The 16,548-nt window shown below is 38.4% G+C and overlaps 1 protein-coding gene across 1 annotated transcript; it reads right to left on the bottom strand.

The window, feature by feature from the left end:
- On the bottom strand, positions 1-14,699 carry LOC149969095 (histidine ammonia-lyase-like). The gene is made up of 18 exons (XM_090155353.1): positions 14,274-14,699; positions 12,652-12,718; positions 12,548-12,575; positions 12,386-12,460; positions 12,240-12,312; positions 12,111-12,177; positions 11,996-12,033; positions 9,399-9,524; positions 7,018-7,157; positions 6,906-6,953; positions 6,786-6,837; positions 6,619-6,714; positions 5,286-5,521; positions 4,470-4,535; positions 2,504-2,582; positions 1,986-2,072; positions 1,677-1,920; positions 1-350 (listed from the first exon to the last, which is right to left on the bottom strand). Exons 1-18 carry the CDS (start codon positions 14,515-14,517, stop codon positions 83-85), a joined length of 2,034 nt encoding a protein of 677 aa, XP_090011479.1. The 5' UTR covers positions 14,518-14,699; the 3' UTR covers positions 1-82.
- Positions 14,700-16,548: the final 1,849 nt, after the last annotated feature.

Here is a 16,548-nt window from a genome sequence, read left to right as displayed (position 1 = left end):
TAAAGCACATAATTTTTATTTTTTAAACTTATAAAACGTACAAATACAGAAACGATACATAATTATATGCAACTTGGTGGGATTACATCATCTCTTTGTGGTCATCTCGAATGAAGGCCTTTTTGAGCGCGATCAAGTTGTCCGGGGGGTTGTTGCCCAATCCGCTCATCCGCCTCTTCTTGTGTTTCATGGACATGGTCGAGGTTGGTGAGGACGGTCTGGTCTCGATTCTCTGTTCCCGGAAATAGTAATCCATGTGTGGTTTGACGGCATCCCAAACTAGACCTTTCTTCAAGATCTCCGTGCAAGCGTCGATGTCGGGCGACATGAACCTGTCCTTCAACAATGGCCTGGTAGACAAGACGCGTTTTGTAAAAATCAGAACCATTAGAGATTAAACCAGTATTTTTTTATTGAGAGGTTAGAAAACTCTAGGTTTTATTGCGCAACTCGTTCGTCAATTTTAGTCAGGGAATTTTACTGTGCGGTTTTGCACCATCTTTATTAGGCTACCTAAAATTACGTATAAGATATTACCATATGTAACATAATTACTCATAAGTGTGCCTCTGTTTAACATCTCTGTATTAAAAATTTAAATGAGACCTTGTTTCACAGCCACCAAAGAAAATTCGGACTAACGTTGCGTAAAACTGGTTTTAACTTCCTTCCCTCCCCGCCAGAACTAGTTTTGATGACGATAAAACCGTCATCGCCTGCGAAGTGTCGTCAATTACGTCATATCCTTGCAACAAGGTCTCATTTCGAAAAGGTTCTTTCTGGCACACTTATATTACATAGAAATCATTTTATGATACCTATATGATTATTTTGTCATCTTAATTAATTTTAACAAAATTCTAATATTTACACAGAAATTATGTCGAAATGTACAGCCTTTATAATTTAGTCTGCCTGGCTTTGCCATAATTTACCAGAAAAAATAAATACTAGTCCCACTAAGGGTCGTTAGATGGCGTGCCGAGGCACAGTGATATTTCTACCTTTAAATCAGTACTCCTTACATGTACCACTTGTCAGGAACGAACTACGCTATATGGCAAAGATAGAACCATGCATTGATTTCTCAAAAAAAAAAAGATATTGGCTGGGTTCAGTAACCCTACAAAAGCACAGCGCTGAGTCCGGTTTTGACGTCACGTTGCCCGTCCGTTGAGCCACTTAGTCATCGGCTGTAAGAGCCGGTTTTTTCGTTGCTCAACGGTCACGTGACGTCGCAGCACGGAGTAAAGCTGGTTTCACACTCGACGGAAAATTAGCAGCGTAAAGTGGAACGTTAGCGGTATATCGAATGGGAATCAATTTTCAGCTCGGCGTTTATTATCGTCCTTCCGGCATATTTTCCGTCGAGTGTGAAACCAGCTTAAGGCTAGCTGCAGACGCCGCAACAGACGATATTTTACAAAATTTACAAGCGTAAAAGCGTTCAACAAGATCCTACGTCACGTTCGCAACCGTCTCAACGAAAATAATTTTTTAGATACTTCGATGAGAGTTGCTGAACGCAGCCCAGGATTTATTTAACATGGCGATTGTTTGAGGTGGACTGGCAAAGTGGGCCGGTGGGAAAATTTTGCTTTACAACTCGAGTTGGCAAAAAGTGGGGTACTATGCCCAACTGAATTAAACGACACCACAAACGACACTTAACGTACTTTACGGAACATCGAACAAGGTCGTAGACCGCTTCCAAGGGTGCTGTGGTCTTGAGCGGTCGAAGGAACTCAATGGCTTGGGTGGCGGCGAATAACTCGATGGCAATGACTCTCTCTACATTCTCGACGACAGTAAGGGCCTTCCTGGCAGCAAACCCTCCCATCGAGACGTGGTCCTCAGTACCGGCGCTAGTGGACAAAGAGTCCACGGATGCGGGATGGCACAATGTTTTGTTTTCGGATACTAAGGGCGTAATTTAAAAGCTTTGTAACTTTTAATTTGGATTAAAATGTGAGGTGGTAATTTACCCAAGGCAGCGGCTGTACAATGAGCTATCATAAAACCAGAGTTCAAACCACCATCTTGTACCAGAAACGCCGGTAATTCACTAAGAGCTAAGGATAGAAAGGTAGTTGTTACTTTCGCGCACCTCTTAAAGATGGCTTTGACGCAGAAGCGACATACCACCCAACAGTGTGTCAGAAAGGTAAATCGTTCAGTGGGAGCTTGTTGCACTGAGGGGAATGAGCTGGGGTCGGGGGTAAGAGTGACGCACGAGCTACGTCATCAAAATTGGAAATTTTCTCCACTCCAGCGCCGCCGAGTGAGGCGTTTTAGAAAGTATGTCTATGGGCGAGTAAACCGAAGAGAGAAAATCGGTCCAGTAACCGTAGACTAAATATATCGTTGCTAGTATTATTCCAACTAGTAGGTTATGTTGTCTATAGTGAGACTAGCTTTCGCTAGATGTTTTAGCAGGCGCGAAGGTAGAATTGACACACTTTTGGGGCTTATGTGACTTTTGCTTTGACGCAAAGATACTAACATGGATTGACCAATCTCTCAATCCGCCTTTCACTCATGCTGGCCAGTTCGTGGACGGCTATAGCCAAGTAGTCCAAGGCCTAAACGATAATATTTACCATTATTGCAAAGCCTAACTAAATGTATACTACCATAAGTATATCACGTATCTGTTACGAGACAATTAAGTTTCTACCTAGGACGTTAAAATCTACCTTCTCTGGCTACAGGTAATTTTCAATGGGAGCTATTTTCCCGCCAAAACCGCGGAAGCATACACCGAAACAAGGCTCAATATTTACCACATGTATTACTCCGCCTTATTATGTAAAATTTACAGCTTTCCCATTGACGGTTCTGTAACGAAGACATTACCAACTTAAGTCACGTGACCTCGGTCTCTATTATATGCTTTAGTACGCTACCTATAGTTTGTTACTATGGTAACCATGGAACTAATAATTTCGGAGTTCCGGCAGGAAGGGAGTAAATGCTACTAGGTGGTTTCTTTTCGTCTGTGCTCGGACTAAAAGTGTACTCCTTTTACCCTAGAGCTGGTTCCGGAGATGATAATTACTCCGGCCCATAAACTATTCGCTTGTTCCGGAGTATTAGGGCTACTCTTTTTACTCCTTCGGAAAAGGAGGTGTCAAGAGGGTAAATTGGATTTTGTCGTCTGCTAGCCAGAATGTATCTGCTAAAAAGGCCACAGGCAGCCATTTTGGAAGAACGTTTTTACTCCGACTCGAACTACTCGCCACTACAGAATCGGAGTAATATGACGTCATAGCCTTAATCTTCTTACCCTACTCCGAAATCCCGGAACAAGCGAAAAGAAACCACCTAGTATCTTTGTTCACACGCTCCACGAGGAAGGTACCGAGATTTCACGGGTGAACCGGCGAAAAAATTACTCGTAATACCTAAATAAATTGCACTTCTACTATAAAATATGATAATTTTCATATAATATTAATAATATTAACAATAATTATTGTTAATCCATGCTGTGCCTAACAGGTTGTGGATATGTTTTCTCCATTCTAAATTGTTGACCAACAATGTTTTGCAAAAATATATGATAGTGGGAATACTCTTTTGGTAAAACATATAACATATAACTGTAATAACTATTCTTACCGAGTAATAAGGTAATAACATAAGTAACATAATAACAATAAGTATGACAATTAACGAGATTTACAACCAAACTGATTTTCATAGCTATTGCGTAATCAAGATGTTTTCTCAGCACAGAGCCCTCTAGTGTCTAAAATACGCCAGACTTCCGCTAAGCCGAAATATCTGGTTTCCGATAGATAGGCGGAATATTGGGCTAAAATGATAAAAATTCAAAAAGGTTTTCTCGGCGCCACGAGCTCATGTTTTTTTTATCACGCGTGATTCGTACGCGGGCTTCAAAACAAAGCCAAAGCCCCTCGCAACTCCAGAACGTGCTCACCGATATTAGGCTTAAATTTTTATCAAAAAGTAGTCATCCAAAACGGTAAGTCGCGAGTCCAAGTCACAGCTTGAAGAGAGTATCAGTGCCGAAAAAAGGTTCTGTTAGAAAATTAGCATTAAAGCAATAGGAAGTGTCATACTTATTGTTATTATGTTACTTATGGTAATAATAATAACAAACTAGGCTAATACTCAAGGCCCCACCATCCTGCGACTTTAATGCCATTAGGGGTTAATTGACGTAGGAGTGTGGTGACTAGACCTTTATGCCACGCGAACCAGCAGCTCCCAGGAAACGGAAGAGCTCGTGGATAAACCCTTTAACCAGTGGGGAGATAACTTTCAAACTCTACGTGGAAGGAGTAGTTTCGAGTTTTAAGCTGGGATCGAACCCGCCTCCTTTTGCTGCTAACCACTCTGGCACTTCATGTACCCAGGTGCATATTTCAAACTCATAATAGAAGTAATATTGATGGATTAATACTTATCTCCTAAGAAATGAATTATACGCTTCTACGACTTACTTTAGCCGGATACTCCCCGTGGAAATTTCCACCCGAAATAATTTCACTTCTTTCTCTAAATACCAGCTAAAATGCTGAGTCAAGGTGGTTAAAACATTTTGAAAGCTAGATGGATTCGAGGCCAAAAAGAGTGGTAGATGGCGCTGCTACTCTACGCTTTTCAGAGGTAGTTTCTGGTTTCTGCTATTGCCAAATTAGATAAAAATGCCTAATTCATTCTGGGGATTGAAATTGCTCATTGTGACCACGGAGAAACCCTAGACAACGTAAAATCAGTACCGGATTTACTGAAGGTGGGGCCCTATGTAGATTTTGGTGGGGGAAAGGAAAGCATACAAACGCAAAACTCGCGTGTCCCGAAGCTAAGCTTATGTCACGAGAATAATGAATTTTCAAATAATAAAGCAACAAGCCTGATATGTTTTCTTTTAAACGGAATCATTGAAAAATCAATTGATTTCATCAGTGGTGGGGGCTTTCTGTTGGTGGCAGCTCATAGGCCTGTGCCTAGTCCTTAATCCGACACTGCGTAAAATATAATAAATACAAATATGAACCATAACCATAATATAATCAGCTAGGCTAATACCCAAGGCACCACCTTAGGCCCAAGTCATCTAGCGACTTATAATGCCTTAAACCGGTGGCCACGTAATTATGTACCAGAAAATGTCCTTACGCTACTGACTGCCAAACGTTAATAGCGCCTGCTATTGCACTACCTATCTAGTTTTCGACACCAACCAAAAGAGGGCGTAGCGATAGTCTTCGTTCGCGGATAGAGACAGGACATTGTCAAGACATTAGTAAGGATACGGGGTTGTCGGTAGCGCTGTTCATTTCGGTGGTAATGATGCCCCGGACAAAATCGATACTATCGTGGACTATTCCGTGGACTTGAGGACAGCAACGCAAGGTGTAGGCGTCCTGAACTCGGTTGCAGAAACGGTGGCTTTCGGCTAGTTCCGACGGGTGAGTGGCCGAGTGTAGGAGTGACCGCAGCCGTCTGGCCACCAACATTTGACCAGGATGCGGACGAATTCGCTGAATATCTTCACAAGATATTAATGTTGTTTATTTTTGTTCTTGAACTCCAAATTGACCAAAGTTACGATAGCACTAAATTGACAAAAGCTACAACCACACCAAATCGGCAAAAGATACGACAACATGAAATTGGGAACAGCTCCAACACGAAATTCGCCAGAGTTACGATAACACGAAATTGACCAAAGCTACGACAATACCAAATTGGCAAAAGTTACGATAACACGAAATTGGAAGCAGCTACAATAACACGAAATTCGCCAGAGTTACGATAACACGAAATTCGCCAGAGTGACGATAACACGAAATTCACAAGAGTTACGACAACACGAAATTTGAAAAAGCTACGACAAAAGTTACGACAACACGAAATTGGAAACAGCTACGATAACACGAAATTCGCAAGAGTTACGATAACACGAAATTGGTCAAAGTTACGACAACACGAAATTTGAAACAGCTACGACAACACGAAATTGACAAGGGTTACGAAAACACGTAATTGGAAACAGCTACGATAACACGAAATTCACAAGAGTTACGACAACACGAAATTGGAAGCAGCTACGATAACACGAAATTCGCAAGAGTTACGATAACACGAAATTCACAAGAGTTACGACAACACGAAATTTGAAAAAGCTACGACAAAAGTTACGACAACACGAAATTGGAAACAGCTACGATAACACGAAATTCGCAAGAGTTACGATAACACGAAATTGGCCAAAGTTACGACAACACGAAATTTGAAACAGCTACGACAACACGAAATTGACAAGGGTTACGAAAACACGTAATTGGAAACAGCTACGATAACACGAAATTCACAAGAGTTACGACAACACGAAATTGGAAGCAGCTACGATAACACGAAATTCGCAAGAGTTACGATAACACAAAATTCACAAGAGTTACGATAACACGTAATTGGAAACAGCTACGATAACACGAAATCAGCAAAAGTTACGATAACACGAAATTCGCATAACTTACGACAACACAAAATTGGCAAAAGTTACGAGATAAAATAGGCAAAAGCTACGATAACACGAAATTGGACAAACGTATGATAACACGAAATAGACAAATGTTACGTTACCACTATCGAACGCCCTGGTGGTGCCTTTTAAAACTTCCACGGACAGGGCTGCCACCACGTCGGCCTGTCGTGCTATGATAGTCGCGCGTTCCACCGCTATTTATCAAAAATGAAAATGAAAATTACGATTTCAATTAGGGACGAAACTAGTCACTATTTTAACGTACCTTCGGCGCCTATGGACGTTATCAACTGCGTACCGTTTAATAGAGCTATACCCTGGGGGTCAGATAAAGGTCAAATTATAATCTACATTGATTTGAAATATAACGAGATTGCGAAGTCACCTCTTTCGCTTTCAAATTGACCGGTTTGAGCTTGTGAGACTCCAGAACCTACAATTTCAATGTCATATTGAGTTAAAGGTTAAAAGAACGAATATATTTGGTAGTTACTGACGTATTTGGCCTCTCCCCACCCGCTTTCGGGGCTCCACATTTTGCCCTCTCCCATCAGGCCCAGTGCCAAGTGGGACAAAGGCGCCAAATCGCCGCTGGCACCGACAGTTCCCTTCTCGGGTACCCAAGGTAAACAAGACGCTGTAAACGGAAATTGAAGACATTGAAATACCATTCAATCACGTAATCTTAAATGACGTATAATCGTAAATAAGGTATATTCGTAAATAACGTATAATCGTAAATAACGTATAATCGTAAATAACGTATAATCGTAAATAACGTATAATCGTAAATAACGTATAATCGTAAATAACGTATAATCGTAAATAACGTATAATCGTAAATAACGTATAATCGTAAATAACGTATAATCGTAAATAACGTATAATCGTAAATAACGTATAATCGTAAATAACGTATAATCGTAAATAACGTATAATCGTAAATAACGTATAATCATAAATAACACATAAACACAAGTATGACCAAAAGTGACTTAATTACCAATAGTCAGTTAGGCTATTACCCTTGGCGCCACCTTAGGCCCAAGTCATCTAGTGTATTTTAGTGGGTACTTCTGCCATATTTGGGTAGTTCTAAAATTCAGAACTACCCAAAATGTTTCATACGGGAAGTCATTTTGCGTAGTTAAAAAATTGACAGTTAAGGTATTGTTCTAAAAAAAGTACTCTGCCAAGCTCAAGTTTTACTCTCGCTACAGCGTTAACGAACGTAACTAACAAGGAGACATCCCGAAGTGTAACCCACCGATTTTGTTCAAACTCGGGGGATTGGTAGACCTTCGTGTAAATTGAAAAATCCTAAAGGGAATTTATTCAATGGCAACGAAAAAGGTTTTTTTCAACAAAAAATTTAAATTTTCCCCTGTAGAAAATTTGAAGAAATTTCAAAATTTCGAAAATGCCAAAAATAGAACAAATAGATAATTTAAAAAAAAACATCAAAATTAATCAACTTTTGATCAATTTGAGGTCAAAATCCCATGTTATTTTCAATGGGAAAATTTTATATTTTGTGTTGTCAAAAGCATTTTTCGTTGCCATGGCAAAACGGTTGCCCATGGAATAAATTCCCTTTAGTTACATGAAGGTCTACCAATCCCCCGAGTTTGAACAAAATCGGTGAGTTACACTTCGGGATGTCTCCTTGTAAGTACAACAATCCGAGCGAGTTAGTAAGTCAGCCTGGCTGCTAAGCTGTAAAAGCTAATAATTAAATTAGCTCGTTAGATCGTTGTACTAGTGGCGACTTGGGGGGGTGGTGGTAGAAAGCAGAATCACATTTTTGTAGTTCTGAAAACCCTTAAAAAAGACCCTGATTGTTGGCACTGGAGGAGGGAGGGTATACATTGAGGGAGGGAATAAAGTGCAAAGTAAAAATAGTGCTGCCTGGTGAGAGATTAAAGAACTAACGAGACACTGGAAAATGTATGAACTTATAAATAAGTAATAATTATAATCAGCTAGGCTAATACCCAAGGTATCACTTTAGGCCCAAGTCATCTAGTGACTTTTAAGGCCTTTTCCCAGCTGGATAATGCGAGGGGGTAGCCACTTTAGAAATATGGTGTACAAATAGCGAGAAATCCAAATAATTTTTTCCAGAAATCTATAAATCCACAAGAAATATAGGAAATATTAGAAATCCACGAGAAATATTAGAAATCTCGAGAAATCCAAAGAAGTATCGGAAATAATTGAGAAATACTGGAAATATTTGAGAAATATCGGAAATATTTGAGAAATATCGGAAATATTTGAAAAATATCGAAAATATTTGAGAAATATCGGAAATATTTAAGAAATATCGGAAATATTTAAGAAATATCGGAAATATTTGAGAAATATCTAAAATATTTAAGAAATATCGGAAATATTTGAGAAATATCGGAAATATTTGAGAAATATCGGAAATATTTGAGAAATATCGGAAATATTTGAGAAATATCGGAAATATTTGAGAAATATCGGAAATATTTGAGAAATATCGGAAATATTTGAGAAATATCGGAAATATTTGAGAAATATCGGAAATATTTGAGAAATATCGGAAATATTTGAGAAATATCGGAAATATTTGAGAAATATCTAAAATATTTAAGAAATATCGGAAATATTTGGAAATCAGAAATATGGTGTACAATTTTTTTCCAAGTGGCTACCCCCTCGGGATAATGTCACAGAACGTTTCAACAGAGTAGTAACGGATAACGAAGAATCGTAAGTACTCATCGAAATAATTATTTATATGGTTATTGACGCAACAAGCTATCAGTAAATAATTAGTTCTGGAGAATCGGAAGTGGCGTACTTATTACTATTATGTGACTTATGGTAAAAGGAATCTGGGGCACATTACCATTGAAAGCGTCCACGAGTTGCTCAAGCGTTTCCAATGAGATCCCGCTGTATCCTTTGGAAAGTACGTTTATACGAAGCGCCAAAAGCATCCTGGTTTTTTCGGGGCTCAAAGGCTGACCCACACCTAAACAAAAGTTCAATTTATAGCTTATGACGTCATAACTTTCGATCACCATAGAAACCGTCTAAACATCAAAAGCTCAATATTTATCCAATCTGCTAAAACCAAAGATAATATAAATCTCGTATTCTATCGGTTCGAGTATTTCGTAAGTTATATCATTACTTTCAATTTGTTAAGGTTTAGCTTTTTTGTTCCCTTTTTACCTCTCCGAGGGGACTTTGTACCCTAGGAGGGGTTATACAACCACCGTGTCTGTCTGTCTGTGGGTCTGTCTGTCAGGCCTGCGAACGCGTTCGAATTTTCGGGGCAAAGGGTAATCACTGCGTACGCAGTTTCTTAGAATCAGGGAAAACGTTTCTCCAAAAGCGACCTCTTTTTGTCATTGGGTGTAGTATAATTTTTTAAACGGTCGGGATTCGAACCCGAGCCCTCTTGCACGACAGGTTAGCGTTCTACCGCAGAACCACGGATACAGTTACGCTTCATTGAAAATTAAAAACTCTTCCGAGGAGAGGTATATTTTGGCTTGCCAACTTGTTATTATGGACGTTTCTGCCTTTTCGCGTATTTTAACTGCATTAACTTTAACCATAAGTAAATGAACCGAAGTTATCGAAATAGCGCTCAGAATAGGAGGGCGTTTTCCTTATGAAAATGATGAGAAAATCGAGTCGAATAAAAGCTAATTTCCATCCCCGTCTTTTGACGGGATAAATTGCACTTGGGAATTGTGGGTATAGCTATTTCTATGTATAAAAAATGGTTTCATAAAAACAAAAACGTTTTTTATTTCGGTCTAGGAGCGCGCAAAATTTCCAATTCGAGGTCAAAATCATACAAAATGTAACTTCATAAGGAAAACGCCTCCAACATGGGGAGTATAGCAGTCTGATAACTGCGGTTCATTTACTTCTGCTTTAACTTACCGTACATTTCATTCTCCACAAATATCCCACTGTGTGGCTTTCCGTTGCTACGCAACGCGTTTTGAAATTATTAATGTTTAGGCTTAGCTTCTGTTTTCGGTTTAGTCGCAAGGCAAATTCCTTCTCCAATTAGGGCAAACCGGAAATTCTTGATATATTTTAATTTCATTTTAATTGGTTTTTTTAAGATATATTTGGTCCGAGTTTCGCGATTTAATCTTATCCTCGAAGACCTAGTGGTTCAAGTATTTCGTAGGTTTTATCATTACTTTAAATTTTTTAAGGTTTAGCTTTTTTGCCCCCTTTTATTATGGACGTTTCTACCTTTTCGCGTATTTTAACTCGAAATAACTTCCTCGGGCGTAGTCAATAGCGTTTAGTCACTTCCTTTAGGACCTTTCAAAAAAATAGCTCCGTAGTTACCATGGTAACGGCCAACTTTGATGAACAGCTGCTCGCTCAACAGAGCGTCTTCAAAGTTGGTCGTGATAGGACAATTGGTGGATCTTAAAATTCATTTTGCGCGTGAAAATACGCCGCCATTCTAGGGTATAAAAGCGGTTAAAAAAGCCTGCTATACCTCACAGTGTAAAGGTACTGGCACGTGCAAAAATTTATTTTGAAATCGGTCAATAACACGCGGCGCCCGATGGCGGCAGAGTTTTCGGAGGCCACGTGCGGAAAGTGGGTAAATGCTTCGTTAACAGTCAGTCAGAAAGCTCTAAGTATTGGAATCTAGGGTACGCAGCTCTATATTATCTTTGGTAAAATAGGCAGTTAAAAGTGATATTTTAGAAATGGCATTTAGCATGAGTCTATAGTTTATAGAGTATACACGTTTTCGTATAGCGATCGATACGAATGACGTCACACAAATATTACATGAACGACGTCACAAATATTACACGAATGACGTCACACAAATATTACATGAACGACGTCACAAATATTACACGAATGACGTCACACAAATATAAAACGAACGACGTCACCAATATTACACGAACGACGTCACCAATATTGCACGAACGACGTCACAAATATTACACGAACGACGTCACCAATATTACACGAACGACGTCACATAAATAGTACACGAACGACGTCACAGAAATATTACACGAACGACGTCACACAAATATTAAACGAATGACGTCACAAATATTAAATGAACGACGTCACACAAATATTACACGAACGACGTCACACAAATATTAAACGAATGACGTCACAAATATTAAATGAACGACGTCACACAAATATTACACGAACGACGTCACAGAAATATTACACGAACGACGTCACAAAAATATTACACGAACGACGTCACACAAATATTACACGAATGACGTCACAAATATTACACGAATGACGTCACAAATTTTACACGAACGACGTCACAAATATTAAAAGAATGACGTCACAAATATTAAACGAACGACGTCACACTTATATTACACGAACGACGTCACACAAATGTTACACGAATGACGTCACAAACATTTCACGAATTACGTCACACAAATATTTAAAAGCATAGCTTACCAGCCGCGTGCGATCGTACTAAGTTTTGTTGAAGTTCGCTATATTAGTATTAACGGTTAAAAAATCGTTTTAGAAAATCATTTAAACAAAAAGAATCAAGTTAATTTTAACTAACAGAAGTTTATCGTTTGATATAACGACTCTGGCGAATTTTCCAAATCCGGTGTTGACGCCGTAAGCGACTGAAAATTTATATAAACTATAAATTATTTATTTATTTATTTATTTTTGAAATAACTCTGACCTTTATTTTCTTTCATAACTTCTTCCAAAAGTTCCCGGGCTCCCAAAACTCTCTTTTTTGCATCTTCAGTTAACTACACAGTTTAAAATTAATCGTTTTAGAAATAATTAATTTTATATTCACATCAGTTCCCCTAATTAACGAACTTCTATTTTGAACTTCCATTGGCCCAATTCTAAGAGATCATTTGTACCCAAAGAAAAACCATCCAAAGCGATGTACTAAGATAAAGTAGTGATAAGGGTTCAATGTCAGAAAACATAATTTTAGGTCACCTCGTAAAAATTTCAATATTATGTTAAAAATACCTCCGATGGTGATTTGAAATTACCGGGACTGTTAAACGGTTGAAAATTTGAAATAAATTAATTAATTAAAAATTACAGATTTAAAATTTAAAAATTATTTTTACACTTGTTCTGGAACGTAGCGAATTTCTGCTGGACCAGTCACCGGACATTCGTGATCGGACTGCAACACTGGAACATTTCCAACATTGTTGTACCATAAACGAATAAATTATTATCCAAGACAGTTATCCAGTACCTTTCCAGGCACTAAAATTTTCGTGTACTCAAGTTAACACACTAACACCCCACCTGATGTTGGAGAAGAACACGAACCGGAATTGGGTCCATCTACTAATTTCTTAAAACTCTTTGACGTAATTTTACCCCAAGTGACGTAATTCCGCATTTGCAAAATTTTTGCAAAAGGGTTACGTTCAGCAGCGGCGTTGGTAAAAAAATTCCTTTGGGGGCCTGGGCCATTTTGTTTATCCAAAAATTCATATAGTTAAAACGTGAGCTAGATAATGTTCAGCTCTTAATCTTTATTATTATATTCTTTTTTTCAAAAAGTGTTTACAGGGTACCCGACGAGGCGATTTTCTATTTTAACGAATCTATCGAAATCAATTTTACGCTTATTTCATATTATTGTTACTTGCGTCTTCAATATCAAAATAACTTTTGTAAAAAGAGGGAATTCGGACGAAATTAAAGGCTGAGAGGTTATAATTTTCCCCTAATTTTAGTTCTGTGGAGCTCTGCCCCCGTATGTTTTCCCCCCAGGGCCCCACGGGTTCGCCGCAACTGGTTACGTTGAGAAGACGCGTTTTGGAGACGATAGCTGTCCTGGATAATCTTTGGTTTGCCTACGGTTACGGGCAACTTTGATCACGCGCTGTTCGCGCTACAGCCGCCAACCCAATCGCCTTATTTTCATGTACAAGGATTTTCCCGCTAGGTGAAATTTGGCGCTCCAACCTGACAAATTTATTATATTGGCTACAATGCAAAACAAAAAATGTTATTAACTCGTCTTATACGCTTAATTTAAAATACCACATATATATCGAAAAATTTTGCAATTAAATGGTAATAATACATGTTACTTTATTAATATTTATAAGTTTTGTAATTGCGTAAAAATGACAATAGAGTAATGGCACTATGACGTCCTAGTACGTCACCCATGCTCTTTCCTATAGATAAAAAATTTGCGACCAAAATGGCGGCCATGGCCAAAGCTACGGAGTGCTACTACTCTACAATACCATTTTAATATGAATAAGTTTGAATTCCCCACCATTGGTCTGTATTAAAACACTATTTTAAACAAAATATTCCGCTAGGGGCGCTCAACTCTTACGTTGAGTTTGCAAGTTATCTCCCCACTGGTTTAAGGGGTTTCCCCGAACTCTTCGGTTTCCCCTTCCGTAAAAACTTGTAGAGGTTAACGGTAATAGTTAGTGTAGGGAGCTGTTGGCTCGCGTGGCATGACGGGCTTGCTACCACCCTCCTACGCATTGTAACCCGACCACCTTAATTAATGGCTTTAAAAGTTGCTTGATGACTTAGGCTTAAGGTGGTCTAGCTGATTATTATTATTATTATTATAGATATCTTTGGCACGTAGGTTAACATAGAAACTTCAACGAATGGGTTGGCCGTTATAGCGCGAACAGCGAGTGATCAAAATTGGCCGTGCTACGGTTGTACATATTTGGTTTTTAAATGATTGATGACTTACCAACTGAGACAAAGTCGTCGTCATCGAGAATGTTGCTAACTTGGTCATCCGGGTCCAAAATAGCCCCTCCTTTGGTCTTGCGGACCTCGTAGACGCATTCCGCCTTACCAGGAACGTGACTACTTTGTGGTTTCAATTTAAAGTACCGCTTCAGAGCTTCGTCGCCCAGCCATCGTACCGTTTTGGCTCCATCTGTGCAAGGTACCGCGAACCATTCCCCGCGAACTCTGGCAGATATTTTCATCTTTAATAATGCAATCTCTTTGCCAGGTGTTCTAAGATTACCCGGAGACTTTCAGTTGTTTAAAGTAACGTTGTATACTAAGGTTATTGATTAATAATGAAAATTAAAAACGGGCTTATATACTAAGGTAATTTATTAATAATGAAAAATATGAATTCCCAAATAAACCTTGAACCGGTCACTACCGAATCACAAACGAATATGATGCTTTTATCAGAGGATTTGAAGTAATTATTGGTAATTTCGAAATTCCGTGAAAAACACGAGATGATAAACGGCGACTGTTTGAACCAATTAGAAGTTCTTAAAGAATCTTTATCGAGAGATTGAAGAAATTGCATGATTTTCCGAAGACGGGCCACCCTTTGAAAAATCTCAAATCGAAACCGATACTTTGTCGTCCCCATCAATTTGAACTTTCTCTGGGCCATTTCGACGATTTGATTTTTGATAATTGGACGATATTTTGGTCTGTTGTCTAGGCAAAGACGATTTTTTTGCACCGCTTGACGTAGATCTAGGAAATTTGATACGCGCTTTTAGCATTTGACAAATTTTTGGACCGAAAGACGGGCTTAATAAATGAGCGGAAAAATTAATAGTTTGACGTTATCGTAAAAAAATCATATTTTATCATAGGAATATTTCTCTTTTTCGAATTCATTAGTTTGTTAGTTTAAACATTAACTTTATGACGATAAATATCTTATATTTAGTAAGCTTAATTATACAGGGTTCATACAACATTTTCCCTGACTTTGTTAGGTTTTAGCTGACCAATTTTCCAAATTTTACAAACCATTTTTGTACTGTAAATGAAAGATTTGAGGTAAAATCTTGCAAAATATTTAATATTTTTTTGGGAACCATTTTCCAATCCCCGGACTTTTGGGAACCATTTTCAAATTCCCTGACCTTTTTGGAAACCTTTTCAAATTCCGTGACCTTTTTGTTTCAAATTCACTGACCTTTTTGGAACCATTTTCAAATTCCCTGACCTTTTTGGAACCATTTTCAAATTCCGTGACCTTTTTGGAACCATTTTCAAATTCCCTGACCTTTTTGGAACCATTTCCAAATTCCGTGACCTTTTTGGAACCATTTTCAAATTCCGTGACCTTTTTGGAACCATTTCCAAATTCCCTGACCTTTAAGGAACCATTTTCAAATTACCTGACTTTTTTTTAACCATTTTCAAATTCCCTGACCTTCTTGGAACCAATTTCAAATTATCTGACCTTTTTGGAACCATTTTCAAATTCCCTGACTTTTTTTGCAAATTCCCTGAACTTTGTGGAACCATTTCCAAATTCCCTCACTTTTCCAACCCAGTTTTTCAATTTCCCTGACTTTTTTGGAACCATTTCCAAATTCCCTGACCTTTTTAGAACCATTTTCAAATTCGTGACCTTTTTGGAACCATTTCCAAATTCCGTGACCTTTTTGGAACCATTTTCAAATTCCGTGACCTTTTTGGAACCATTTCCAAATTCCCTGACCTTTAAGGAACCATTTTCAAATTCCGTGACCTTTTTGGAACCATTTCCAAATTCCCTGACCTTTAAGGAACCATTTTAAAATTACCTGACTTTTTTTTAACCATTTTCAAATTCCCTGACCTTCTTGGAACCAATTTCAAATTATCTGACCTTTTTGGAACCATTTTCAAATTCCCTGACTTTTTTTTGCAAATTCCCTGAACTTTGTGGAACCATTTCCAAATTCCCTGACTTTTCCAACCCAGTTTTTCAATTTCCCTGACTTTTTTGGAACCATTTCCAAATTCCCTGACTTTTCCAACCCAGTTTTTCAAATTCCCTGACTTTTCCAACCCAGTTTTTCAAATTCCCTGACTTTTCCAACCCAGTTTTTCAAATTCCCTGACTTTTTTTTGCAAATTCCCTGAACTTTGTGGAACCATTTCCAAATTCCCTGACTTTTCCAACCCAGTTTTTCAAATTCCCTGACTTTTTTGGAACCATTTCCAAATTCCCTGACTTTTCCAACCCTGTTATATTAATTTGATTTGGT

Source organism: Leiobunum rupestre, chromosome 1 (assembly GCF_980474605.1).
Source record: "Leiobunum rupestre chromosome 1, qqLeiRupe1.1.hap1, whole genome shotgun sequence".
In the NCBI taxonomy this organism is placed as follows: Eukaryota; Metazoa; Arthropoda; class Arachnida; order Opiliones; family Sclerosomatidae; genus Leiobunum; species Leiobunum rupestre.
Note: the sequence above shows the minus strand (reverse complement) of the source record. Positions and strands in the feature narration are given on the sequence as shown.

Excerpts from the sequence above, each read along its gene's own strand:
- LOC149969095 (XM_090155353.1), bottom strand. The coding sequence starts at position 14,517 with ATGAAAATATCTGCCAGAGTTCGCGGGGAATGGTTCGCGGTACCTTGC. Across the intron at positions 12,576-12,651 it reads CGCTACGTTCCAGAACAAGT|TCCCGGTAATTTCAAATCAC; the intron begins GTAAAAATAATT and ends ACCGTTTAACAG. Across the intron at positions 6,838-6,905 it reads TCAATTTGAAAGCGAAAGAG|GGTATAGCTCTATTAAACGG; the intron begins GTGACTTCGCAA and ends TCTGACCCCCAG.